Consider the following 26,321-nt stretch of genomic DNA (forward strand, 5'->3'; position numbering starts at 1 on the left):
TGATCTGGTTTGAATGTAATCAGACCTGTATATAGCATGGTTAATATGTTAATTTGAATAGCATGTGAATATTTTCAGTTTCCCTCAAATCTGTGTTGCAGACATTGCTTAATCGTCTCATTTTGACAGCTTCGCAATCCAGCCAGTCACAAGCGTTGCAGCCATTTTATTGGATGTCTGTGAAATACTGAGTACAGGAATTCACACACATCCCCCCCCCCCATAACAAAAAACAATGACAACTTCAGAAATTGTTAGCATTTTTATTTGCTCTAAATTCTTTAACATTGACATTTGGCCTTACAGCTGTGATCCCCTGTGGTCAGAGTGTTGACAGTGCTTTTGCACTTCAGAACCCTCAATTTTCCAACAAGTGTTCTGCAAGCATTAAATGTGCATCTCCAAACTTGACCTAACATATTGACACTCCACAGAGCATAAATGTACAACATTAATCCCAACATGGTACTTCAGATCAAGCAATTAAATTTGGCTTCCAGATGCAGCTTTTGAAGCACTCAGTCTCTCAATGTCATTACTCTGGGTATAACAACATGCTTAGCAGAATAAGTGAGCCGGTACATTGATCACAGTAAGTAACCCAAATTTCCATCTAAAAAGGAATTTCCTACATTCCTGTTTTAGACCATTTGCATTACTGAATAAATATGTGCACTGTTGATCAACATCAAATTGTGTCAAATGAAGAGCACAATTGTTATACAATAACTGCTGAGTGCACCAATGCTGTGAATTAGTGGTAAACTAAAACAAGGGCTGTGCATTAATGGAATATAAACTAGAAGTTGGGGCTAAAAAAACAGTGAGTACCACAATTAGAAAACTGTAAAATAAGTCATTTCAAGCAATAAAACTGTACATTATTTGCCAATATTATTTTCACCTTCTCAGAATTCAAACAACCATCACCAGTAGTTATTTCATACAGCTTCACTTCATATTTGGGATTTGTCTTGTATATATCAGGTGAAGGAGCAATATGAGGGCTCATTAGAGAAAACAGATTCCAACTGTTTACATGTCTCCACTTCAAACCCACTCTGAAACAAATCACCCAACTATGGTGAATAGACATGATGATTGTCTGAGCATCAGTTCAGGCGGCATCCAGCCATTAGCAGCATCAGTTCAGGCCGTGTGGGTGTATAGTAATGATAGGACAGGTATCCAGCCTGCCCAGAGGTTCTTTACTGCCCACAGCTCCAAAACATACATGTCCAGAAACTGATGCATTTCAATGCCAAAGCCATCAAGGGAAAAGTTGATTGATGAATGTCCACAAATGTATTGTCTCGAACCGTGAAGACATTTTCATGTGCCAGTTCCCTGGCATTTTATTGGTGTGTTGTGTGATTGAAGATCATTTCCTGCAAGAAGGCCTAATAGTAAATAGCCCCGTCTGCCCTTCTCCTTTCACTATTTAGTTATTATTCATTCTAGAAATAATGCAGTACCTTACCAGAAGGTCTCTAGAAATACAACTAAACTAAGTGATACAAATAAAGCGATGTGTCTACCACAGATTTAACTCCTCATAACTCCTTTTTTCCTTCGCAAAGTGTCATCAGCACTGCATCAATGTCACTACAAAATCATATTCCACTAACATTCTTCTACGTACTCAACTGAATCGAAAACTAGAAAGTGAAACTGGAAATCAAAATGGACTTTCTACAGAGAGCAACCCTGGCAAACCCCTGAAGAAATGTGTGATTTAAGCAAAGAATAATAATCTTGTGCAAAAAACAAACAGCCACATCATCACATTCAACTGAGCTAGCCTCTGGCCTCTAGCATGATAGTACAACCCTTCTGGACTCGAAGCACTGATTTGAGTGAGAACTTTAGCCACGGGACCTCAGAGTGCCTCATTGGTCAGAGTTTCAGTGGAGAGCCATATCTTTGCCCCGTTCAGGAACTTGCTGAGAGGAGTGCCCAGGATGCTGCGGCGGCACATGTTCCCCACGGGAGAGAAGGGGAAGGAGGAGCTAAGGTACTCTGGAGTTGAAGAGGGCTCGTGGGTGGAACCGGCCTTAAAGTACATCCTGCTGTGGTCTGATGGGGGGGCGCTGGGGTTAGAGGTCGGGGTGCTGGCCGGAGTGGCCCCCTTGTACTGGCGTAGCTGGCTCTGCAGCTTCTCTACCTCATCAGCCAGCTGGGAGAGCTTGTGGTATGCGGTTACAGGGCCGCCCTTGGGGATGCTGGCTTCAGGGACCCAGCGCAGGAAGTAGAGCCTCCACAGAGCCAGGTGTGAAGGCAGGAGCTGGGGGATGAGCATCCCCTGTAGGTCTGCGGGCCGGGAGACCCAGTCCCTGAAGAAGCGCTCTGTTGGGCTCTCCACCACCTCTCTGGTCTGGGCAAAGTCTGGTTTGAGCCGCGGCACCAGGGAGTTCCGCCTGGTCAGGGTGAGGCTGTCATGGCCGTCCATCAGGATGTTCCTCAGGGAAGAGGGCATCCCTCGGAGTGTAGAACTGTAGTTTTTCTGGAAGAGAAAGAAACACACACTCATTTACAAGTTATTTAATTTAGAATGTATACATGTAGATGGTGTTGATTTTACTTTGATGGACATGACATTTTGATCTTCATGAATTCAGGTTATTTCCAGGCATCTGGGACTGTCCCTGGATAGTCTTGCATAGCTATTCTTGCAAAGCTCCCTAATTTACACATCTAGAATTGAAATGTACTTATCCTGTTAAGGGGTAGTTGACAACTCTCTCTTTCACTGTATTCATTTGCATTCTCAAACAAAGAGAGCAAACTGACCTTGGTGCGTCTAAAGGACTTCACTGTTCCATTCTGAACACAGGTGGCACCTTTTCCAACATACATGGGGTTGTTGAAGAGGGCCTGGTCTTTGGGGGTGAACTGCTGTGACCAGTCCCAGACAGGGGGGAAACGCAGGGCCTTCTCCTCCCCCATAGGGATGCACTTACTCTTAGCAAAATCCTGTGGAGGAGGACAGTTAAGGTTACTAATACTGCACACAGCTGCACACAGATCTGAGCTACATCATATCAGAGGTGCGTTGACGGAGTTGAATACAACCGCAACTATGTTGTTGAGGGGGAACTTCCTGTGTTTGTGGCTTTGTGTGTGTGTGAGCTCCTCACCATGCTGTTCTCAGTGCGCTGCTGGGAACAGTTGAAGAGAAAGGTGCTGAAGACAGGGATCCACATGCTGTCACTGAGCACAGTCAGGTACGTCTCAGTGAACTCAAAGGCTGCTGGGTACTGATTTATAATCTGCCACACACAGTCCAGGAACAGCTGGAACAGAGGAGACTGAGGGTATGGAGGAGAGGAAGAGGGGGAAAGGTAGAGAATATTGTGATTAAGGGCGGCAGGTAGTCTAGCGATTAAAGCCGTTCGGCCAGTAATCAAAAGGTTGCTGATTTGACTTCCTGAGCCGACTAGGTGAACAATCTGTTGATGTGCCCTTGAGCAAGGCACTTATCCTGAGCGACTTACCCGAGCAATTAAGGTTAAAAGTGTTTGCTAAATTACTAAAATCACTGGACACAAAAACAATGACAACATTTCAAAGTGCATCTACATGTCAAGCTCCATGTCAAGTATGCAAATAGACTAAGCCTACCTCCTCTTTGTCATTCTTCTTCAAATGGTTGCACCGGTGGAGGAAGCGATGGCCAGCCATCACCCACTCCTTCTGCACCAGGCTCTGGAAGCCAGTGAGGCTACGGAAGTGAGGGTCCAGCATCAGTTGTACCAGAGAGGACACCACACAGCTCAGGTCCCTGTCTTCTTCCTCTGGAGAGAGAAGAGCGAAAAGAAGAGAAGAGGAGAGAAATACAGGTCAGACAGACACAGACAGACAGACAGACAACTAAAGGACAAAACCATGCATTTCTTTACCTTGCAGAATGACAGACACATGTTTTCCCTCCAGCAAGTAGACTACCTCGGCTGAATGCTTCAGGAAGGCCCTGGAGACAGGAATATGAAAGGATACAGTTGACTTTAACTCTAGGTACAAATATGTAACATTTACACATACATTTTAAGTACAACATTCATTAACTCTGACCAAAAGTTGAGTCCAACCAAAATTATCCTGTTCTTGTTCATGAAATATTACCACCATTAAAAAATGTAAATAAAAGGACTAATATATATACCAGATGGTAGAGAGAGAACCAGCAGGAGCGTCTGTCAATGCTAGTACTTTTCTAAATGAAACTTCATGCAGGACAGGACAGCGGCAATGCCAGTGCAAACAGCATGGTGAGCCAACCTGCTGGGCCAGTGGCGTCTAAATATTTGCACATACCTGACATACTCCAGCCATCGAGAGCTTTCCATTGACGACAGCCACTTCTCCTCAGACTCCTCAAAGGGCTCTGCACACAAACAAACACAGTCAAACATCCCAAGAGCTTTCAGAATCCCTAAGAGCAGCAATAAAAGCCTAAGAACAACAAAGGGCCTTCATAAAAAAATGAATTAAGCAACAAATAAATCACAACATTCATTTGATTGATTGATTTCAATTCCTCCGACTTACCGATGACACAGATCTGCCGCACTTTGACAAAGGCAGCCTGGATGTCCTGGATGTTGGGCAGGTTCTTGTCCAGGTCGGACTTGAGGACGTCACTGCGCTGTGGGTGGCTCTTTGTTATGGCACTACAGATCCTACCACAACACAAGGCAGGAAAAGACTGTTGGAAATGGTCTTAACAGCACTGCTTGTTTGACAAGCAGTTTATTTACTTCTCTTTGGTACTGCGAGTCTGGACAGAATAGTTTGGCAATCTCACTTGTCAGTTATGCCAAAATAACAAATCACAGTGCTGACATGATAATCACACTATTTGAAAGGAAATTGAAAACAGATGATTGTTGTAAACAATATGAAAACATCAACAAATATAAATGGATTCATTGATATTCTATTCAGTCTTATTATACCTCTGGTCCAGCTTCCTCTGCTGCAGTGGGTCACTGATGCTGGCCATGCGCACCAGGGCACTCCCGTTGTGGTGATTCCAGCACCACAACTAAGGGAAACACACACAAACACACACCACCTTGTCATGTTTCAGCAGTCACACAAACGGTCCCCCTTGTTCTCTCACTTACAAACACTCACATACGCTCAAATGCATAGTCACTCCTCTCAAAGCACTTAACAAATCGGAGTCATTAAGGCTTTTATTAAGCAAAAGCGGCTGTTTTTGGGGATGAAAGAGGCTGGCCACTCACAGGGATGCGGTGAGCAGTGAAAAAACATAGGTACTGCTTCAGGTCTTGATCCGCCAGGGACACTGGGACCACAAAGTACTCTGGGAGACTGGAGAGAGAAATATAAGAGGGAAATATGCATTACAGAGATGCACCAAATGGCAAGAGGTTAACATTTGATGTCACTGAGTCGGGCGTCATATTATCCACAGCAGAGCCTGAAATGGTTCACCACAATATGAAAAGAAATAACTTCAATTCTTTGGCAGCAAGTGAAGCAATTACTACATTTCCATCTCCACAAAGATTCTATTACATAAAGTGTCAATGTAAGCCATAAAGTATTACCATTCTGCCTGATGAGGATGACACTCTAATGAGCTATGTTAATCATAATCCAAATCTGGTAATAATCCATGTCGTTTAGAAAATGAGCTGAACGCCTGCTGTAACCCTCCCTCCCCCTCATCCCCACTCCCCTAAACTATGTGGGCCCCACCTGGGTGAGACGACGTAGCCCTCGTTGATGGAGCACACCCTCCACTCTGCTGCACCTGTTCTCTTGATCTCTCGGTCCCATTCAGAGGGCCGGTCAAACAGGGGCATCTGCAGTCCTCCTCCGGGATCTACGCCATTAACTCGCTCCCCTGCACATGTAGCAGTGAGTTCTTGCTAATTAAAGACACACACCTGCTTGCTGTATTTCCTTCAACTCAAACATTGCAACAATTGTAAATACAGTGCCTTGCGAAAGTATTCGGCCCCCTTGAACTTTGCCACAAGCCACCTGGGAGACACACCAAACATGTGGAAGTAGGTGCTCTGGTCAGATGAAACCAAAATTGAACTTTTTGGCAACAATGCAAAATGTTATGTTTGGCGTAAAAGCAACACAGCTCATCACCCTGAACACACCATACCCACTGTCAAACATGGTGGTGGCAGCATCATGGTTTGGGCCTGCTTTTCTTCAGCAGGGACAGGGAAGATGGTTAAAATTGATGGGAAGATGGATGGAGCCAAATACAGGACCATTCTGGAAGAAAACCTGATGGAAAACCTACACTCGATCCCTCCGATGTCAACAACTACAGACCAGTATCCCTTCTTTCTTTTCTCTCCAAAACTCTTGAACGTGCCGTCCTTGGCCAGCTCTCCCGCTATCTCTCTCAGAATGACCTTCTTGATCCAAATCAGTCAGGTTTCAAGACTAGTCATTCAACTGAGACTGCTCTTCTCTGTATCACGGAGGCGTTCCGCACTGCTAAAGCTAACTCTCTCTCCTCTGCTCTCATCCTTCTAGACCTATCGGCTGCCTTCGACACTGTGAACCATCAGATCCTCCTCTCCACCCTCTCCGAGTTGGGCATCTCCGGTGCGGCCCACGCTTGGATTGCGTCCTACCTGACAGGTCGCTCCTACCAGGTGGCGTGGCGAGAATCTGTCTCCTCGCCACGCGCTCTCACCACTGGTGTCCCCCAGGGCTCTGTTCTAGGCCCTCTCCTATTCTCGCTATACACCAAGTCACTTGGCTCTGTCATAACCTCACATGGTCTCGCCTATCATTGCTATGCAGACGACACACAATTAATCTTCTCCTTTCCCCCTTCTGATGACCAGGTGGCGAATCGCATCTCTGCATGTCTGGCAGACATATCAGTGTGGATGACGGATCACCACCTCAAGCTGAACCTCGGCAAGACGGAGCTGCTCTTCCTCCCGGGGAAGGACTGCCCGTTCCATGATCTCGCCATCACGGTTGACAACTCCATTGTGTCCTCCTCCCAGAGCGCTAAGAACCTTGGCGTGATCCTGGACAACACCCTGTCGTTCTCAACTAACATCAAGGCGGTGGCCCGTTCCTGTAGGTTCATGCTCTACAACATCCACAGAGTACGACCCTGCCTCACACAGGAAGCGGCGCAGGTCCTAATCCAGGCACTTGTCATCTCCCGTCTGGATTACTACAACTCGCTGTTAGCTGTGCTCCCTGCCTGTGTCATTAAACCCCTACAACTCATCCAGAACGCCGCAGCCCGTCTGGTGTTCAACCTTCCCAAGTTCTCTCACGTCACCCCGCTCCTCCGCTCTCTCCACTGGCTTCCAGTTGAAGCTCGCATCCGCTACAAGACCATGGTGCTTGCCTACGGAGCTGTGAGGGGAACGGCACCGCAGTACCTCCAGGCTCTGATCAGGCCCTACACCCAAACAAGGGCACTGCGTTCATCCACCTCTGGCCTGCTCGCCTCCCTACCATTGAGGAAGTACAGTTCCCGCTCAGCCCAGTCAAAACTGTTCGCTGCTCTGGCCCCCCCCCAATGGTGGAACAAACTCCCTCACGACGCCAGGACAGCGGAGTCAATCACCACCTTCCGGAGACACCTGAAACCCCACCTCTTCAAGGAATACCTAGGATAGGATAAAGCAATCCTTCTCACCCCCCTTAAATGATTTAGATGCACTATTGTAAAGTGGCTGTTCCACTGATGTCAGAAGGTGAATTCACCAATTTGTAAGTCGCTCTGGATAAGAGCGTCTGCTAAATGACTTAAATGTAAATGGAGTCTGCAAAAGACCTGAGACTGGGACGGAGATTTGTCTTCCAACAAGACAATGATCCAAAACATAAAGCAAAATCTACAATGGAATGGTTCAAAAATAAACATATCCAGGTATTAGTATGGCCAAGTCAAAGTCCAGACCTGAATCCAATCGAGAATCTGTGGAAAGAACTGAAAACTGCTGTTCACAAATGCTCTCCATCCAACCTCACTGAGCTCGAGCTGTTTTGCAATGAGGAATGGGAAAAAATGTCAGTCTCTCGATGTGCAAAACTGATAGAGACATACCACAAGCGACTTACAGCTGTAATCGCAGCAAAAGGTGGCGCTACAAAGTATTAACTTAAGGGGGCTGAATAATTTTGCACGCCCAATTTTTCAGTTTTTGATTTGTTAAAAATGTTTGAAATATCCAATAAATGTCGTTCCACTTCATGATTGTGTCCCACTTGTTGTTGATTCTTTAAAAAAAATAGTTTTATATCTTTATGTTTGAAGCCTGAAATGTGGCAAAAGGTCGCAAAGTTCAAGGGGGCCGAATACTTTCGCAAGGCACTGTATATGTTGATGCCCCGGTGTTCCAACAAAACGGAACAATGTGATCAATTGAGTTAACAGTGTATTTTGGCATGTTTTCCTTTAGGTTCCTCACATGTCAAGACATGTACAGTGGGGATGCTACTGATAGCTAGAACAGTTTGGCAGGCCACAGGGAATATGGGTGTGTCAAAGCCTTTTCAGTCAGAACCAGATGATTAAGCAGTGTACTGTATACCTACCCAAGGATCCATAGTATTGCTTCCCTACGTACTCAAAGCCAAACAGCAGCTGGGGATCAGCGGGCTGGGAGTAGTGAGCGATGGCCAGGCAAACCTTAAATTACAGGGTGGGGCAAACACATGACTTCAAAAGGAAGGAACTGAACAGGTCCAGGCAAATATACAGTACATACAGTGCCTTTGGAAAGTATTCAGACCCCTTGACTTTTTCCACATTTTGTTACGTTACAGCCTTATTCTAAAATGGATAACATTAATATTTTTTCCTCAGCAATCTACATACAAACCCCATAATGACAAAGTTAAAACAGGTTTAGATTTATTCGCAAATGTATTAAAAATAAAAAAACGAAATATATTTTTACATTTGGTAAGATTTCTAAAAACTTGTGTTTTTGTTTGTCATTATGGGCTATTGTGTTAAGATTGTTGAGGGGGGAAAAAAACAATTCAATAAAATGTAGAATAAGGCTGTAACATAACATAAAATGTGGAAGGGGTCTGAACACTTTCCGAATGCACTGAAGGGCCTAGTTATACGAGCCTGGAAGTTTCCCTTTGCTGCTTTTTGACTAACACCAGAGTATACACCTTTATATTATACTAGGGAAATTGTTTCCATAGCTAAGGCTGGCAGTGAGGACTAGTGAAGAGCAGAATAAACAACCTCGGAAGAATCAAAACAGTTGTTTTGTAAGGTGTTAAAGATCATAGTAAACCATTGTTATGTAAATGCAGGCTGAAAAGTAGCAGGGGCCTGGCTTTGGCCCCAGGTGAGAGCAGATCTGCAGGAGCCATGGTCCAATGACATGGGTGCCGGCACACATAAATGGAAACAGAAAAGTCTTAAACTTTTGGGTAAAACACTGCGGTAAGTCCTGTATGGAAATGCACCACTTGTCAGGTCAGGGAGTCTGGAAAATATCCTGGCCCCAACAATAGAATCTAAGGGAGATGGTCTGCTAGAATCTTTAAGATGTGACGGCAGATATTTCTGTACTGTGAATGGAGACGGGTTTCAGTGACTCCATAGGATATGCTGTCCCTTTTCAATGAGTTGTGTCTTTGAAATGCTCTTTGATGCACGTTCTGGCTGCCTCGGAGTCTGCTGACCACGGCCAGAGTGTTTTTCTGTTCACCTCTTACAGGAGTTGTTTTTATTCATTTGGAGGTGATGCTTTTATTGGCTAAAGACTCAGGAACCTGCTTGGGAACTTTCAATAACACTTCAAGCTGTGCCTTGGCGACAAGGGGCCTCTACCTTTACTACAAGATCCCACCATTTAAACAGCAGAATGTATTATTTAGCCCAGACATTCTCAACAGCTGAGGCACTAAGTCATGTTTTCTACACCTTGAAGGGTAGATAGAACTCTCACACAGGAATACTATGAAGAGTAAAATAGATTGTCAAACTTGAATTTGACCATTTGCTGTATTTCATTTTAAGTGAGTGACAAAGACATTAATTTATGTCTCACTATTTCTAATAAAAGGCAAACGTTGAAAAGCAACGGCAAACATTTGAAAGACTTCAACCATTGAACCATAATCATGTATTTGTAAGTGTGCCTTGGGACGATCTGGGTAGCTAAGTTGCTCCAAGCAGTCAGAATTAAGCGTGGCAGCCAGGATTTCATTTAAGTGAAACCTAGGAAAGCAAACCTTAGCAGAACGCCTATTTCTATTGGGATAGAGGACTGAGTCTGGCGTTTGGAGCTTTCCATCAGTGGCAGTGGCATAGAATTACACAATGCTGTCCATTCATTGGAGGAGCTGCGACCAAAACACAGGACACAAGGAAGGAACTTGTGTTCATGTATGTATGTGTGTGTGTGTGCCTCTGTATATTTGAGAGACTGCTCCCAACTCTGTAAATTCCTTTGGTATAATAAGCTATTATAGAATGGCTTCATTCCATATGTCACAAAGAAAAAGGACCAAGCCCTGGTTTAGCTCCCCACAGTAATTACACTGTGTGTCCCCATATAGAAATAGACACAGGAAGTGCAGTTAAATCCCACTCTGTACCATTCCAATACCAACAGCAGAAACACCCATTCATAAAAAACACCATGTGTAATCAGAAACAACCAGGAGTTACCATTGGACTTCTAAACAGCTGTCATATGTGCCCAAGACCCCCCCCCCCCCTGCCCTGAAAGGCAGAGTAGCCAGGTAATGTTAATAGTTACTTCTTAGTTCAAAATCCTTCAGGTGTGTGTTGAGGGGCTTCAAGCGCTAGCTCCCCCTTTCTCTGACAAACTGCTCCCATGTGGCATGCACCATGCACTCTGGCTGGAGATCTAAGGTCACGTGTGTACATAGACGCAGGCTGTCAGGAAGATATACTGAGGTCTGCAGTCTCCCTGCCACGGCCATGCATAGGACTCAGGGCTGCTGCTAAGAACTCTTGGAGGCCTTACTCCACATAACACAGAATTAACTTTTGGACCAGAACCTGGGGTGCACCGCATCTGTGTTTGCAGAGTGATCAGAAACTAGAGGGCTGAATGGTTGTTTTGTTCCCTGGTTGTTTTTTGTGGTGACTTTAAAACCTCTCCATCCGGCTTCATATGTTCCAATTGGCTTGCAGGTTATATCCAGGGTGGCTCCCTTCTCCCTTCTCCCCGGCTCCTTCTCCCCCCTACCCGGCTCCTTCTCCCCCCTACCCGGCTCCTTCTCCCCCCTACCCGGCTCCTTCTCCCTCCTACCCGGCTCCTTCTCCCTCCTACCCGGCTCCTTCTCCCTCCTACCCGGCTCCTTCTCACTGCATCACATTGTCTAGAATGAGCTCAACAGGCCCACAGGGCTCGGTAACACTGTATACAGACTTTTTTTTTTATATTGTTTTATTGACGGTATGCTTGTTTATTCCATGTGTAACTCTGTGTTGTAGTTTGTTTCGCACAGCTTTGCTTTATCTTTATCTGCCAGGTCGCAGTTGTAAAACGAGAACTTGTTCTCAACTAGCCTACCTGGTTAAATAAAGGTGAAATAAAAATAAATAAAAACTCCAGGTGAATGCTCTTGACCAGGCCTGTTTGTTGGCTTTGCTGTCAGAAATAGAAGAGGGGAGGAGAGGGAGGAAGGGCACAGAAAGGAGGATACAGGGAAGCCTACATCGCCCAAGAAGGGCCTCCTCAGTGTGTTTGTCAATGGGGTTACCATACACATACAGTCCTGTTTGGTTTTCTGGGAGAGGACATAGTACACATGGCATTTTTTCTCATCCAAAATAAAGGATTAACTAGTGTCATTGCCAGCATGTTTGCGCTCATACTCACATAATAGGACTTAACACTGATAATCATGTAGGCTAGCAAGAGATGATTAAAAAATATTTAAATCTGACAGTGGCAGTCTTTTGGGAACAGCTATACTGACAGCAGAGGCATTCCACTCCACAGTGAATTACCAGTGAAATCCTCTTAGAAACTAATCCACTGTAGTAGTGAGGCAGAGTTGAGTTGGAGGATTACCATGCTCGATGGCTGGTATCTAGCCTCAGGTACAATTCAAGAGTCAACACCATGTACATTTATATAGTGTTTATACATCAAAAATGTCCATTTTGTTCAGAAAGCTTATATCGCAAACCTTCTTGGCGCTTTGGGGCCCAGCCTCGTCGAAGCGGAACCTGATGATTCGGAAGTCCTTGCAGTAAAGGATGAGCTCGGTGGGATTAAACTTCAGCTTCTGGTTAGAACACAGAACCTTCTGCTTCCTCTTAGCATCATTCACTGAGAGGAACAAACACAAAACAAAGACCAGGGGCGAGACAGTGCTTTTTTAAATTTATTTCACCTTTATTTAACCAGGTAGGCGAGTTGAGAACAAGTTCTCATTTACAACTGCAACCTGGCCAAGATAAAGCAAAGCAGTGTGACACAAACAACACAGAGTTACACATGGAATAAACAAGCGTACAGTCAATAACACAATAGAAAAAAAGAAAGTCTATATACAGTGTGTGCAAATGGCATGAGGAAGTAAGGCAATAAATAGGCCATAGTAGCAAAGTAATTACAATTTAGCAAATTAACACTGGAGTGATAGATGAGCAGATGATGATGTGCAAGTAGTGATACTGGTGTGCAAAAGAGCAGAAAAGTAAATAAAAACAATATGAGGATGAGGTAGGTAGATTAGATGGGCTATTTACAGATGGGCTATGTACAGCTGCAGCGATCGGTTCACTGCTCTGATAGCTGATATTTAAAGTTAGTGAAGGAAATATAAGTCTTCAGCTTCAGCGATTTTTGCAATTCATTCCAGTCATTGGGCAGCAGAGAACTGGAAGGAAAGGCAGCCAAAGTAGGTGTTGGCTTTGGGGATGACCAGTGAGATATAGCTGCTGGAGCGCGTGCTACGGGTGGGTGTTGTTATCGTGACCAGTGAGCTGAGATAAGGAGGAGCTTTACCTAGCATAGACTTATAGATGACCTGGAGCCAGTGGGTCTGGCAACGAATATGTAGCGAGGGCCAGCCGACAAGAGCATACAGGTCACAGTGGTGGGTGGTATATGGGGTTTTGATGACAAAACGGATGACACTGTGATCGACTGCATCCAGTTTGCTGAGTAGTGTTGGAAGCTATTTTGTAAATGACATCGCCGAAGTCGAGAATTGGTAGTATGGTCAGTTTTACAAAGGTAAGTTTGGCGGTGTGAGTGAAGGAGGCTGTGTTGCGAAATAGGAAGCCGATTCTAGATTTAATTTTGGATTGGAGATGTTTAATATGAGTCTGGAAGTAGAGTTTACAGTCTAGCCAGACACCTAGGTATTTGTAGTTGTCCACATATTCTAAGTCAGAACCATCCAGAGTAGTGATGTTGGTAGGGCGGGCGGGTACAAGCAGCGAAACGGTTGAAAAGCATGCATTTGGTTTTACTAGCATTTAAGAGCAGTTGGAGGCCACGGAAGGAGTGTTGTATGGCATTGAAGCTCGTTTGGAGGTTAGTTAACACAGTGTCCAAAGAAGGGCCAGATGTATACAGAATGGTGTCGTCTGCATAGAGGTGGATCAGGGAATCACCCGCAGAAAGAGCGACATCATTGATATATACTGAGAAAAGAGTCGGCCCGAGAATTGAACCCGGCCTATAGGCCCCCCGATTTGACACACTGAACTCTGTCTGAGAAGTAGTTGGTGAACCAGGCGAGGCAGTCATTTGAGAAACCAAAGGCTGTTGAGTCTGCCGATAAGAATATGGCGATTGACATAGTCGAAAGCCTTGGCCAAGTCGATGAAGACAGCTGCACAGTACTGTCTTTTATCGATGGTGGTTATGATATCGGTTAGTACCTTGAGCGTGGCTAAGGTGCACACATTATTAGGGCTAATGGATAGGCAAAAAGTAACAGTAGTTGCCTGGTCCCAGGTCTGTAAGCCTAATGTTTTTTAGAGTTAGGCTAAAGCACATACAGTACAGATCTGGGACAACACTAGTATAGTGTGGGGTAATGTACATGTGGGAAGTGGGCAGCTGAGTGACCAAATATAACACAGAAAAACAGATTATCTATGTCACCACAGAGCTTCAGAGAAATTCAACCAAGTAGGAACTGAAATGAATCCACCAGACCTCAGCTGTCTAAAAACAAATGAGGAACTTCATTCTTCATGTTCGGACGACCCTTTATGGGGTAATACTCTAAATATACTTATGTTATTCTGAATGTAGATACTTATTCTGAATACTTTTTCAGAGGTTCCTCGAGTATTACATATGGTAAAACCTTTTCCACAAGATTCAACTGTTTATTTCACCCTCTGAAATATACTGAACAAAATTATAAACGCAACATGTAAAGTGTTGGTGCCATGTCTCATGAGCTGAAATACAGGTGAACCTTGTGCTAAGGACAATAAAAGGCCACTCTAAAATGTGCAGTTTTGTCACACAACACAATGCCACAAATGTCTCAAGTTGACAGTGGGCAATTGGCATGCTGACTGTAGTAATGTTGTCGTGGAAAATTACTAAATTAGACATACTATGCTGTTTTGACTTAGGTAACTGTCCATTGTTATATGATAGTGTTTTTTCCCGCTGATACAGGCTTGTTGTCTTGTGGGACAGTTATAAGTCTGGGCGCACAAATAAGAACTGGGTGCGACCGCAGTATGTGACATCCCGTTTGTACTATCTGCAGGAACTCCTCTGTATGGAAACTTGCAGGAAAGAACAGACAATGGTGGCAACGTCAGCTATCTTAATCTACAGAGACAAACTAAACGCCTTTTATACACTACGTCTCCCACCCCTGTTTGCACACATCTGCTAACTGCCACATTAACAAAGAGATTGAACTTTTCTATAAAAGCTGAGAGCCAACTCTGTTCGTAGAGCTTTCAACTCTGACTATTCTTAGTGATGGTTGATTGCTTCATTTTTGCAAATCATATAATACATTTGTTGTTTGAAAGAATCTGCAGTCTCTCTTCCTCTGACAATTTGGCGACAAGGACGGGATGACTAACTCCGTTTGCTGATTGCCCCTGGGGAGACCGAGGTTGCGTTAGATGTGGCAGGGAGCCCCACACTCCGACTAAGCAGAGCAGAAAAGGGACCCGCTCGGACTGGCAGGGAGCGTCAGTGAGTGGATACGTCATTCAGAACAGACAAAAATACATTTATTGAGTATGTATGTAGTATGCTTATTGGTCTTAAGATACAAATTCATTGATTTGACAAATGTCAAGAAAATGTTGAGCAATGTTATAAAGTAATGACTTCAAATAAGTGGTATAGTCGTTGTGCATTCTCAATGGTCATTGTTAATTCTGGCTTTTGTTGCCAGCAGCACAGTGTCTGGACGTAGCTAGCTACTTTACCAGTAATATTTTTGACAACTTTTACTTCACTACATTCCTAAACAAAAGTATGTACTTTTTACTCCTTACCTTTTCCCTGACACCCAAAAGTTCTCGTTACATTTTGAATGCTTAGCAGGACACGCTTATCAAGAAAACATCCCTGGTCATCCCTACTGCCTCTGATCTGGCAGACTCACTAAACACATGCTTTATTTGTAAATGATGTCTAAGTGTTGGAGCATGCCCCTGGCTATCTGTAAATACATTAAAAAAAACAAGAAGATGGTGCTGTCTGGTTTGCTTAATATAAGGAATTTGAAATGATTCATACTTAAGTATATTTTATCAATTACATTTACTTTTGATAGTTAAGTATATTGAAAACCAAATACTTAGACTTTTACTAAAGTAGGATTTTACTGGGTGACTTACTCTTTTACTTGAGTCATTTTCTAAAAAAAAGGTATCTTTACTTTTCCTCAAGTATGACAATTGGGAACTTTTTCCACCACTGGTGAAATCCATAGATTAGGGCCAAATGTATTTATTTAAATTCACTGATTTCTTTATATGAACTGTAACTCAGACAAATCTTGAAATTGTTGCATGCTGCGTTTATATTTTTGTTCAGTATATAATGATTTTAGAACCAGAAGGGGATTATTTGCATGTTTCCATGGCACACCAGGAATCTGGTCTTGGCCTGTGTACCACCACCTGCACACACCTTCACTACCTTACCAGACAAGGATAAGACCAATGCCTCGTCTCAGTTTGTGGTGGGTGGAGCGTTGGGTCAGTAATTTTGCCAAGCTAAGGCTCTCATAAAGGACCTTTGTTGAGGGCCTACTGAGTAGAAAACATTGCTTCATGCTCTATCAGCTCAGCACAACAGCCCCACGCTCCCAGCCATGTCAGCAGAGAGCGAGGCTATGAGTTACACAAACAAGGTTAATCCGGAACAGGCTTTTCAGCCAGGGCCCTCTGTCTGGGCTATGATCTCATCTATGGAGATACTAAAAATTGATCCGTGTCCAGGGGGAGCAGGCAGGCAGTTACCAAACTGGTTTAAGTCAATGGTGTGTGTCAAATCGGCCTGGTATCAGCCTAAACACAGAGACTGGGGTCAGCCAGATGGGACGTGATTGGATCTGAGAGATCCGACTGGTCCCTCAGCCATCAGACAAAAAAACATTTATGGGGATTTCAAAGGAGGAGAGCACAACCTGTCCATTGTGCATTCATAGTTCAACAGCTGGGTGTAGATGAAGCATTACAGCTGCAGCGGTCCAAGAAGTGTGGGGGGGGGGGTCTTACAAAATCCACTATATCGGTCATAAAGACAAAATCGTGGGGGGCAATGCGTTTCATAGGTAATTTATTTTACACAGGCTATTAAAAAAAAGACATTACCTGTCAGGAACCTAAACTGATCTTTTTTCTGGACTAAAGGGACTGCCAGTGTCATATGAGTAGGCTACTTTCCACTGAGAGTTATATTTTGGTGGAGATTGCTGTTTGAGTTTGTTTACCATTTCATCTCCATGGTTAGCATAATAGCACATGGTCTTACCTGTCACCACTTGCTCCACACACGCAAGGGGAACATCGTGCTCTCCAAGCAGACGGTTGGCAACCTGGAATCTCTGAGAGAACACAACACAACACAGAGATCAACATGGTGAGGAGTGTAGGTACCTGGGGAAAAAGCAAACAATAGTTCCAGGGAGACCAGAGGTTTTAACTGGAGCAGAGTGAGACTGCACCACATGTTATCAACAGCTGAGAAGAGAATATTTGAACCATCTGGAAATGCTCTGCCAGGAACATTGATGATGATACTGTTGTTTTTGTATTTCAGTGAAATATAATGATTAACATGGAATCAGCTGATGAATGGAGATCATTGACAACTTTCGAGCAAATGTGTGAATCTAAAAGTTACCCCATTTGCACTGAAAGGCAAATCCACAATTTTGCCATCAATGAGGACCATTAAGATCAAGGCTGATTTCCAAAAGCAGTGCAATCCGTCCACGAGTCCGATAAACTTTTGTTTTTCAAGTAAACAGATCTGGGATGACTCACTAAGTTGTTTAAGAGGTAAAGGCATTAAAATAAGCTTAACACAAAACAGGTGGTCTAAAAGCACAGGGTGGGAGGTTACAAAAAACATCTGACACTGGAAGAAAGACACCAGTGTCCTACAAACCTTTTTGTTGATGAGTATTTCACAACAGGCCTATCCCACATGCTGCTTATCATGTGACAACCTTGACCACACTTTTTCCAATAAACTCAGGTGTGATCATGTAGGGCCAGTCTCCCAGGACACAGATTAAGACTAGTCAAGACTAAAGACCAAAGACTAAAAATACATTTTAATGTAGAATGTCTCGGATTAATCCGTGTCTGGGTAACTAGCCCATAGAGCTACAGTCATTTTTTGGAGAGAGGCACACAGTGTACCACAGGAGGTTGGTGGCACCTTAATTCGGCAGGACGGGCTCGTGGTAATGGCTGGAGCGGAATCAGTGAAATGGTATCAAATACATCAAACACATGGTTTCCATGTATCTGATGCCATTCCATTCTCGCCGTTCCAGTCATTATTATGAGCAGTCCTCCCCTCAGCAGCCTCCACTGGAGTGCACTCACATTGAAAATGTACCTGTTTGGGGAGGGCATCATGGGTGATGAAGGAAACCTTGAAGTTGGTGCATATCAGCTTCCCCCACAGGTCACCATGACTGCTATCTGCTCCGATGCACTTCCTCACAAAGCTCACTTCATTTACCACAATCTCCCCTGAGAATGACAAACAGGAAGTAACATGAACCATGGCATTTAGGTTTCAAAGAAAAGAGGTATAAAACATAGGCCTAAAAGTGACAGAAATAGAAGGTTTGAGTGTTAACCACAAAGTTATTTTAAGTCTTATAGCAATGAAACAAAACATGGGCTGATGGCTGAGTAATATGACATGAATGAAGCTTGGGAAAATGTGCTATGGAAGTGGAATGATCACATACTGAGATGTCTATCTCCTAGTCTCATTCAGGATTCTGCCATCGAGTAAAAGGCCTCCTGTTACGCTGCTGGAGAGTGATCTGTGCATTTCTCCTCTCAGGCCCTCAAATTGGCTCTAAAGATCCCATATTCCAGTCTGAGTCGTTGGGTCAGGGTGGTGGAAATACCTGTCATAGAACAGCTAGACCTCTTCATGACAGAGGAGGTCAACACAACACTCTCTGCTGCCTAACCTATAGGCCTAGTAACCCGTTGTGACCTCTACTCTTTAACCCCTCTTTGGTTCCAGTAGCATCTCAGGACAAAACATAAACACCCACAGCCTGACAAACAACCTGGTGTCTGAACCAATGAGGGTTCCCTCCATTTACAGGACTTTCCTCTCTTCACAAACAGATGTTTTTAATTACCTCCATAGCCCAGATGCACACGGCTCCAAGAGGTATTTATTTTTCAATATAAAAAAAGAGCCCATGATGAGTCACATACACTGCTGACTGTTTCTACTCCAGGATTGCGCTCTCTCTCTCTCTGGCCATTCAGTGAGAGTTCACAGACTCAGCACATGCACTACGGGCTTGCCAGGAAAACCCCATGAGCAGGAGAATGGGGATCAGGTGGGCCTAGCTGTCCTCCTCCTGGGAAAATGATCTGCCATTAGGAGAACTGAGAACCCAGCATAAACTTTTAACGGAGCACAGCCTCAAACGGACAGAGACCACTTTGGTTAGTAAGGCTGCTTGATGGATCGAGGTCCTCCTCTCAAGTTTTACATCCAGATCAAAACCTCTCTTCATCAAAGACAAGTGTACCCAGTCCTAAACTAGACCGTAACTTTCTAGACTAAATCATTCATGTAGATTTTATTGATGTTGCCATTTCCTGTGTCACTGAACAGGGACCTAAGAGGTCTGACAGTAATTAGCTCTCAACCTGGCTGGCAACATTGAAGGACATGAATGTTTATGACAAACCATTGTCTCTCTCAAATGCTTCAAATCTAAACAATCACCAGATCAATGAATGCAGCTGCTACCTTTGCATAGTGCAACATTCCTGGCATTTCATGATAGATTAAGCATGAATTTACCATTGCATGAAGTGAAGACAAAGTAGAAGAGACTGTATGATAGACTAGTACATGAATGCAGTGGTGATTCCCTATATCGTGGCAGTATGGTTGTGAGTGACACTGCAGCATCGCTAGACTATAACAGCTGGAGCTGCTTTGCAGAGGGTTACCGTAGGACAGGCAGGGAACAGCCAAAGCGAACCAGGCCCAGCACTGTAAACAGGATCATCACATGTCAAAATGACAGATTTTCCCTCTGTCAGCTTGAGTTTAACCCATTCAGCCCATATGTAATCTGTCACTTTCCATTTAGCTGGTTTATTTTGATGCATTCATTCAGATTATACACTGCATTGTCTATGAGCAAATTAGAGCCTGCCCGTACACTCAAATTAGAGCCTGACCGTACATTTACAGTTGGAAGTTTACATACACTTAGGTTGGAGTCATTCAAACTCATTTTTCAACCAGTCCACAAATTTCTTGTTAACAAATTACAGTTTTGGCAAGTCGGTTAGGACATTCGCTTTGTGCATGACACAAGTTCTTTTTCAATAATTGTTTACAGACTTGTTTACAGATTATTTAATGTATAATTCACTGTATCACAATTCCAGTGGTTCAGAAGTTTACATACACTGAGTTGACTGTGCCTTTAAACAACTTGGAAAATTCCAGAAAATAATGTCATGGCTTTAGAAGCTTCTGATAAATGATGTCAATTAGCCTGAGTCAATTGGAGGTGTACCTGTGGATGCATTTCAAGGCCTACCTTCAAACTCAGTGCCTCTTTGCATGACATCATGGGAAATTCAAAGGAAATCAGCCAAGACCTCAGAAAACAAATTGTAGACCTCCACAAGCCTGGTTCATCCTTGGGACCAATTTCCAAATGCCTGAAGGTACCACGTTCATCTGTACAAACAATAGTATGCAAATATAAACACCATAGGACCGAGCAGCCGTCAAACCGCTCAGGAAGGAGACGCATTCTGTCTCCTAGAGATGAACGTACTATAGTGCGAAAAGTGCAAATCAACCCCAGAACAACAGCAAAAGACCTTGTGAAGATGCTGGATGAAACAGGCACAAAAGTATCTATATCCACAGTAAAACGAGTCCGATATCGACATAACCTGAAAGGCCGCTCAGCAAGGAAGAAGCCACTGCTCCAAAACCGCCATTAAAAAGCAAGACAACTGCACATGGGGAAAAAGGCCGTACTTTTTGGAGAAATGTCCTCTGGTCTGATGAAACAAAAATAGAACTGTTTGGCCATAATGACCATCGATTCGGTTTGGAGGAAAAAGGGGGAGGCTTGCAAGCCAAAGAACACCATCCCAACCTTGAAGCGCGGGTGTGGCAGCATCATGTTGTGGGGGTGCTTTGCTGCAGGAGGGATTGAAGCACTTCACAAAATAGATGGTATCATGAGGGCGGAAATTTATGTGGATATATTGAAGCAACATCTCAAGATATCAGTCAGGAAGTTAAAGCTTGGTCGCAAATGGGTCTTCTAAATGTACAATGACCCCAAGCATACTTCCAAAGTTGTGGCAAATTGGCTTAAGAACAACAAAGTAAAGGTATTGGTGTGACCATCACAAAGCCCTGACCTCAATCCTATACAAAATGTGTGGGCAGAACTGAAAAAGCGTGTGCGTGCAAGGAGGCCTACAAACCTGACTCAGTTACACCAGCTCTGTCAGGAGGAAAGGGCCAAAATTCACCCAACTTATTATGGGAAGCTTGTGGAAGGCAACCAGAAACGTTTGACCCAAGTTAAACAATTTAATGGCAATGCTACTAATACCAATTGAGTGTATGTAAACTTCTGACCCACTGGGAATGTGATGAAAGAAAGAAACGCTGAAATAAATCCTTCTCTCTACTATTATTCTGACATTTCACATTCTTAAAATAAAGTGGTGATCCTAACTGGCCTAAGACAGGGAATTTTTACTAGGATTAAATGTCAGGAATTGTGAAAAACTGAGTTTAAATGTAGTTGGCTAAGGTGAATGTAAACTTCAACTGTATATACACATGGAGTATACGGTGCAATGAAATGCTGACTTGCTGGTGAATCTTGCACTGTGAAGGCTACTCCTTGTAGATGACGAATAAACAAACGTGAACATGTTACTTATGAATTACGCCCAAGGCTAGGACTATTTGTTCTTGCCTGTATTCCATGTTAAACATTGTTAACAAGCTACATTATATCACCCATGTCACTGCATCACAAGTTGTTTAACTTATGCACAAGAATGTAACAATAAGACTTTATGGCCTGTGAGTCTTATTGAAGATGAGGAGGGGGTATAGTAGGGTGGAGTTCTACTGTCATATTTCACAGCATGGATTAAGATCAGACAAGGAACAGAGAGAGAGAGACTGAAGAAATAGGTTGTCGCTCTTGTAATTGTGGGACCAGTCAGCAACCGCCCACCATCACCCCTGTATTTACTTCCAAAGCTGGGTCTAATAATCTGCTGGCTTGATGAGTTAACAACTCTTTGTGGAGGCAGAATGCTGACAGGTCTGACACAAAAGTACAGTACTGCCTGGACTGCAGCCTTTAACCCCCACTAGACTGCAACTCTGCCAGTAAGTAACCTGGGTTACCACAACATCTAACAAACAGTACTGTGGTCACGTCATTCACCGCTTACATCATAGCACTCTCTGTTTATCACAGAGTTGGCTACTTTCAGTGCCGATTCAGATAAATGTCAATTGGCCACGGTCATGGTCTATCATGTGACCAGAGGTAACACAGATTCAGAACAATCACAAGGACTATCCTGTGTGTGATTGGCATGGCAAAAACATGTATATCACGTAATCATACTGGAGGAAACAAAACACTTCCTAGAATGAGTCCACAAAACCCTAAATCAAATAGGGCTACTCATGTGATCACACCTGCCAACTGACAAAACTAACCACAACCTGGCTTTGCTTCCTGAGGTTTTGTGGCTTTCAAAGCAGGCCACCTGTGTTTGTGTACAGCACCTAGCAGACCAGATAACAGTTTGGACATCTGGTGGCGAGGGAAACAAGCTCAGAGACCCAACATGGTCTCTGTATACAGTGATTATCACAATCCTCTGAGTCACACGAGACTAGGGAGAAATGCCTCAGTCACAACACATGGCAGTTAAATGGACAGATATGCTTCAGCATTCCACCTGTACAATAGTAGAGTACAGTGCGCCAGTAACACCATCACATTGCTGATGGATAGCGACAGGACACGTCATTTTGAGAAACTCATGACTTTGCCCATATTAGCCTTGCTTGTGTGATTAACGGAGCAGAACTCATGTGCTGACAAACTAAGTGGTGAAGAGAGACTGAGGACTGTAGGAGTATGTGGGCCAGAGAGGTGAGAATGTGCTTGGGAGTACAGAGAGTTAGCTTTGCCTCATGCAAACACCACTGCCAGGCACATTTTTCCATCGCCTCAGGAGAGACCTCAGCTCACATTCTCCTACTGAGAAAACAACAGCGGGACATCTATTACAGTACCTGTCTAACTATCATTACAGATGCCTACAGTTCAGATGAACGTGTGTCAGCGAGGAGCATAAACAAAACAGTCAATGTTGGTTGTCTATGTTTGGACACCCACACTGCAGAAACACAGGTCACATACAAAGAGAGAGAAAGAGAGAGTGTGGGGGGTGAGAGAACTAGGCCTAGAGGAGTAGAAAAATAAAAACATTCCGCGAGAAGAGGGAGAAACCCAACCAGACAGTTCAATAATTAAAGATGAGGGCAGCCAGCAAAGGATCCAGCCAGGGATGAAGAGAGAACCTGATGAAGACAGAGAGATAAACAGAGAGCTACAGAAATTAAGGGAGGAGGACAGATGAACAGAGAGAGAGAGGGGAAGACAGAAGAGAGAGGAGGACAGTTGAGATGAGTTAGCCCCACTGTGGTCCTCTGTCTCGTCAGGTTGGTGTGCACTTGAATGGATCATTCAATCAGAGACCCCTTTGAATGGGTCACATTTAAGTCGCATAGCAACCCTACCGAGGAGCTGGGAGTCCCACAAATAAATCCAAAGTCTCTCCATTCAGGGACACCTCACCGAGCCATGAACTAAAGATCAGAACATAGACCATAGTGTAAAATCAAACCTGAAATTCAATGTAGGCTAAACTGTTCATAGTCAGGTTGAGGGAGAGGAGGTGATTATTGTATTTTGTAAAGCAAGGCCAGGTGGCACTGCGTGAGCGCGTCATGTTTACTTTCACTGCCAGCATTCATTGAAACACACTGACAGAACCCAGCAATAACAATAGCTAAACCTCCAGCCAATGAAAAACCAGTATCCCTCTATAAAACATACCAGTGTCTTAAAATAATCAGCTGAAATAGATAGGGTAAAACTATACATACCAAAGCAGGGCTACAGAGTGTGACAGTTTTACTCACATATGAGCCTAAATATTGCTGAGCAATGTAAAAAAAATAAAGGATTCTAGTTTTATTACATCAAATATTAGTCATTGTGCTCCTAACTGTATTTGTATAGGCAAACATTTTACAATTTAAGTCAGTGTAGAGCCCTGCAAAGCAGAGAAAATAGCAATAAAGTGCAAGAGGGAGGTTTTTTTTATTATTTCAGCAGAGTTAGTAAAACCAGGCAAGGCGCATCTATTTTAGAATGAAGGAAGGTCCATCCTCTGTTGCTTAATTATAAGGAGTGAACGCCTCAAAGGGAAATCCGTCCCACAGCACAACCTCTGATTCACAACTTGTCCTCAGACTCAGATATAGGCCTAATGACACTTCAAGGTTATATGGTCAAGTGTTTCTCAATCTTGCTCCATTATATCAGTGAGCTTCCGCCTCCATAACAGCCATGAATGAACCGAAATGCTTAAGAATGTTGTTGGCTTTTAATATGGAGAGGTTAGGTGTCAGTTTAGCTCACACAAACACTGCCAACTTAATGGAAAAAAGTAAACAAACCCGAGGCCCTGCCACGCATTACAAATTCAAAGTTGCCAAGAAAAACACACAAAAGGCAATAAATAGTTTTCAGTGACTGATGCTCTGTGAACAGGAAATACCCTTGTGAATTTCTTATTATAACCTCCTTAAGACAGTCATTAACCAACTCGCATCTTCTCTGAGCTGGGATTTGACTGCAAAATAATGAGGCATATCTGAACCAGCCCATTTTTAACGAAGGCTAAATTATGCAGTTTGTTGCAGTGATGAAAAGGTGGCCAGGCAGGCACTGCACTGCCATGGTGACTTGAGACAGCCCAGAGAAAATAGACTTTCAGTTGGATGAGATTACCACAGCCTAATGATGCGACAATAAGGGATGCCAAATGACTGTGGGGAAAACCACAAGTGAGGTGCACTGACAGAAAACACATTTAAAACAAGAAATTACATTTAGCTGAAGAGATATGGGAGTTTTCACTGGCTGGTCATTGAAATACCAGTCATCTTCTACCTTAGCATGAAAAGAAAGACTATAGCTGGATGAGGTCAGCCTTTACTGGTTATTTTTCAGGAGCGGGATATTTTGATGGGTGGTTAAATGTATGATTTCTCTATGTACTCATAACATAGTTGATAGGTACAAATAGAACAGTCAGAAACAACAAGCTAGCTGTGGCAGAGGAAACTGTAAACTCACCTGGAAGTAACTTGGCCTCTAACTTCTTGATAGGTGGCTGTGGAGTTTTTTTCAGATCGGTCTGCATGAAATATAAAACAGAGATAGTTTGTTAGCCTATAATAAGCTAACTAAATTATGCACAACATATAGCTAGTGAATTGAACAAGTAATCCTAGCTAGCGAACTACTCGGTAATAGCAAGTAACTAAGTATACCGAGGACAGAGTAACTTTGCTAGTCAAGTGAGTTACAGGTTACTCACCTGTACAGGCAGAAGGTAGGATTTAAAGGTTGGTTTCGAGGGCTTCACAGAAAACATTATTAATAGCTTGAGTCCAATAACTAAAGATGATTAATGGATACTTCCAAGATTACAGTGAGAAAAGAATGTCAAACGTTAACTTGTAACTTGGCTAGCACAATAACAACAGCTAAAAAAATAAACTGCTGAAAATGTGAAGTAGTCAACAATACAGTCAATTTTTCGAGATAGATTTCCCCATGTGGATCAGGCCGGGATAGCTTGCTGGGTATCTCCTTTCGTTTCGTGTCAACACAGCTGCTGTGCTGTGCTGGCGAGCTCTGGTTGTCCTCGCGAGCAAGTTACTAGTAGCCAGCTAGCTTTGTGATTAGCTGCTAGCAAGCAACTTTTACGTCGTCAAACAACCTAGCTAGCTTTAGCTAACTAGCAAGCATTCCATTCGCAGAACTTTGCGAAAGCCTAGCTGCAGACCGTGAGTTAATTCACTAATTTACTGGAGATGAACTCCACAACGTAAACCCTGCTGGCATACAGCAGTGATAACTTTCGTATTTAGCTAGCAGCATTATATCCAAGGCTTTGCTATCCTTTTTGCTATGGACACAACGGCCATGTTTCCATTCGGGAGGAGACAGAGGGGGGAAGAGCATCGGTCTATGTTGCACCCCCAAGCACAGATCTGGGACCAGCTGTAACTGACTCCTGTTCCGATTTAAGATTTAAAAAACGGAGAAAAAATCAATTTAAGGGCTTTTGACCAGAACTGAGGGTAGGGAGGGCCCCAGAAAGTGCTATATCCTACTCACTTGATACCTCAAGCATCGTCTGGTCCATTAATTTATGTCTATTTCAGACAATGATAAATCATGTTTCGTCTACACTATCGCCTATTGATATTGCAATGATTGAGTACCAT

The 26,321-nt window shown here is 43.6% G+C and overlaps 1 protein-coding gene across 1 annotated transcript; it reads right to left on the minus strand.

Annotated features, from left to right (window-relative positions):
- Positions 1 to 249: 249 nt before the first annotated feature.
- Positions 250 to 26,212, minus strand: LOC135549075 (myotubularin-related protein 10-like). Its single transcript, XM_064979141.1, has 16 exons — positions 25,406 to 26,212; positions 25,162 to 25,222; positions 18,063 to 18,199; positions 16,965 to 17,037; positions 12,169 to 12,311; positions 8,569 to 8,662; positions 5,728 to 5,875; positions 5,250 to 5,337; positions 4,956 to 5,044; positions 4,549 to 4,679; positions 4,315 to 4,384; positions 3,900 to 3,970; positions 3,622 to 3,794; positions 3,138 to 3,308; positions 2,791 to 2,973; positions 250 to 2,503 (listed from the first exon to the last, which is right to left on the minus strand). The coding sequence occupies exons 1-16, from the start codon at positions 25,460 to 25,462 to the stop codon at positions 1,880 to 1,882; spliced, it is 2,313 nt and encodes a 770-aa protein (XP_064835213.1). The 5' UTR covers positions 25,463 to 26,212; the 3' UTR covers positions 250 to 1,879.
- Between the last annotated feature and the right edge of the window lie 109 nt (positions 26,213 to 26,321).

This window comes from Oncorhynchus masou, chromosome 1 (genome assembly GCF_036934945.1).
Source record: "Oncorhynchus masou masou isolate Uvic2021 chromosome 1, UVic_Omas_1.1, whole genome shotgun sequence".
NCBI lineage: Eukaryota > Metazoa > Chordata > Actinopteri > Salmoniformes > Salmonidae > Oncorhynchus > Oncorhynchus masou.

What these genes read in the sequence shown, in the direction of transcription:
- LOC135549075 (XM_064979141.1), bottom strand. Translation starts at nt 25,462, where the DNA reads ATGTTTTCTGTGAAGCCCTCGAAACCAACCTTTAAATCCTACCTTCTG. An exon ending in CCTACCTTCTGCCTGTACAG is followed by an intron (nt 25,223 to 25,405) that starts GTGAGTAACCTG and finishes TATTTCATGCAG; the next exon opens with ACCGATCTGAAAAAAACTCC. An exon ending in ATGATGCCCTCCCCAAACAG is followed by an intron (nt 17,038 to 18,062) that starts GTACATTTTCAA and finishes GTGTTCTCTCAG; the next exon opens with AGATTCCAGGTTGCCAACCG.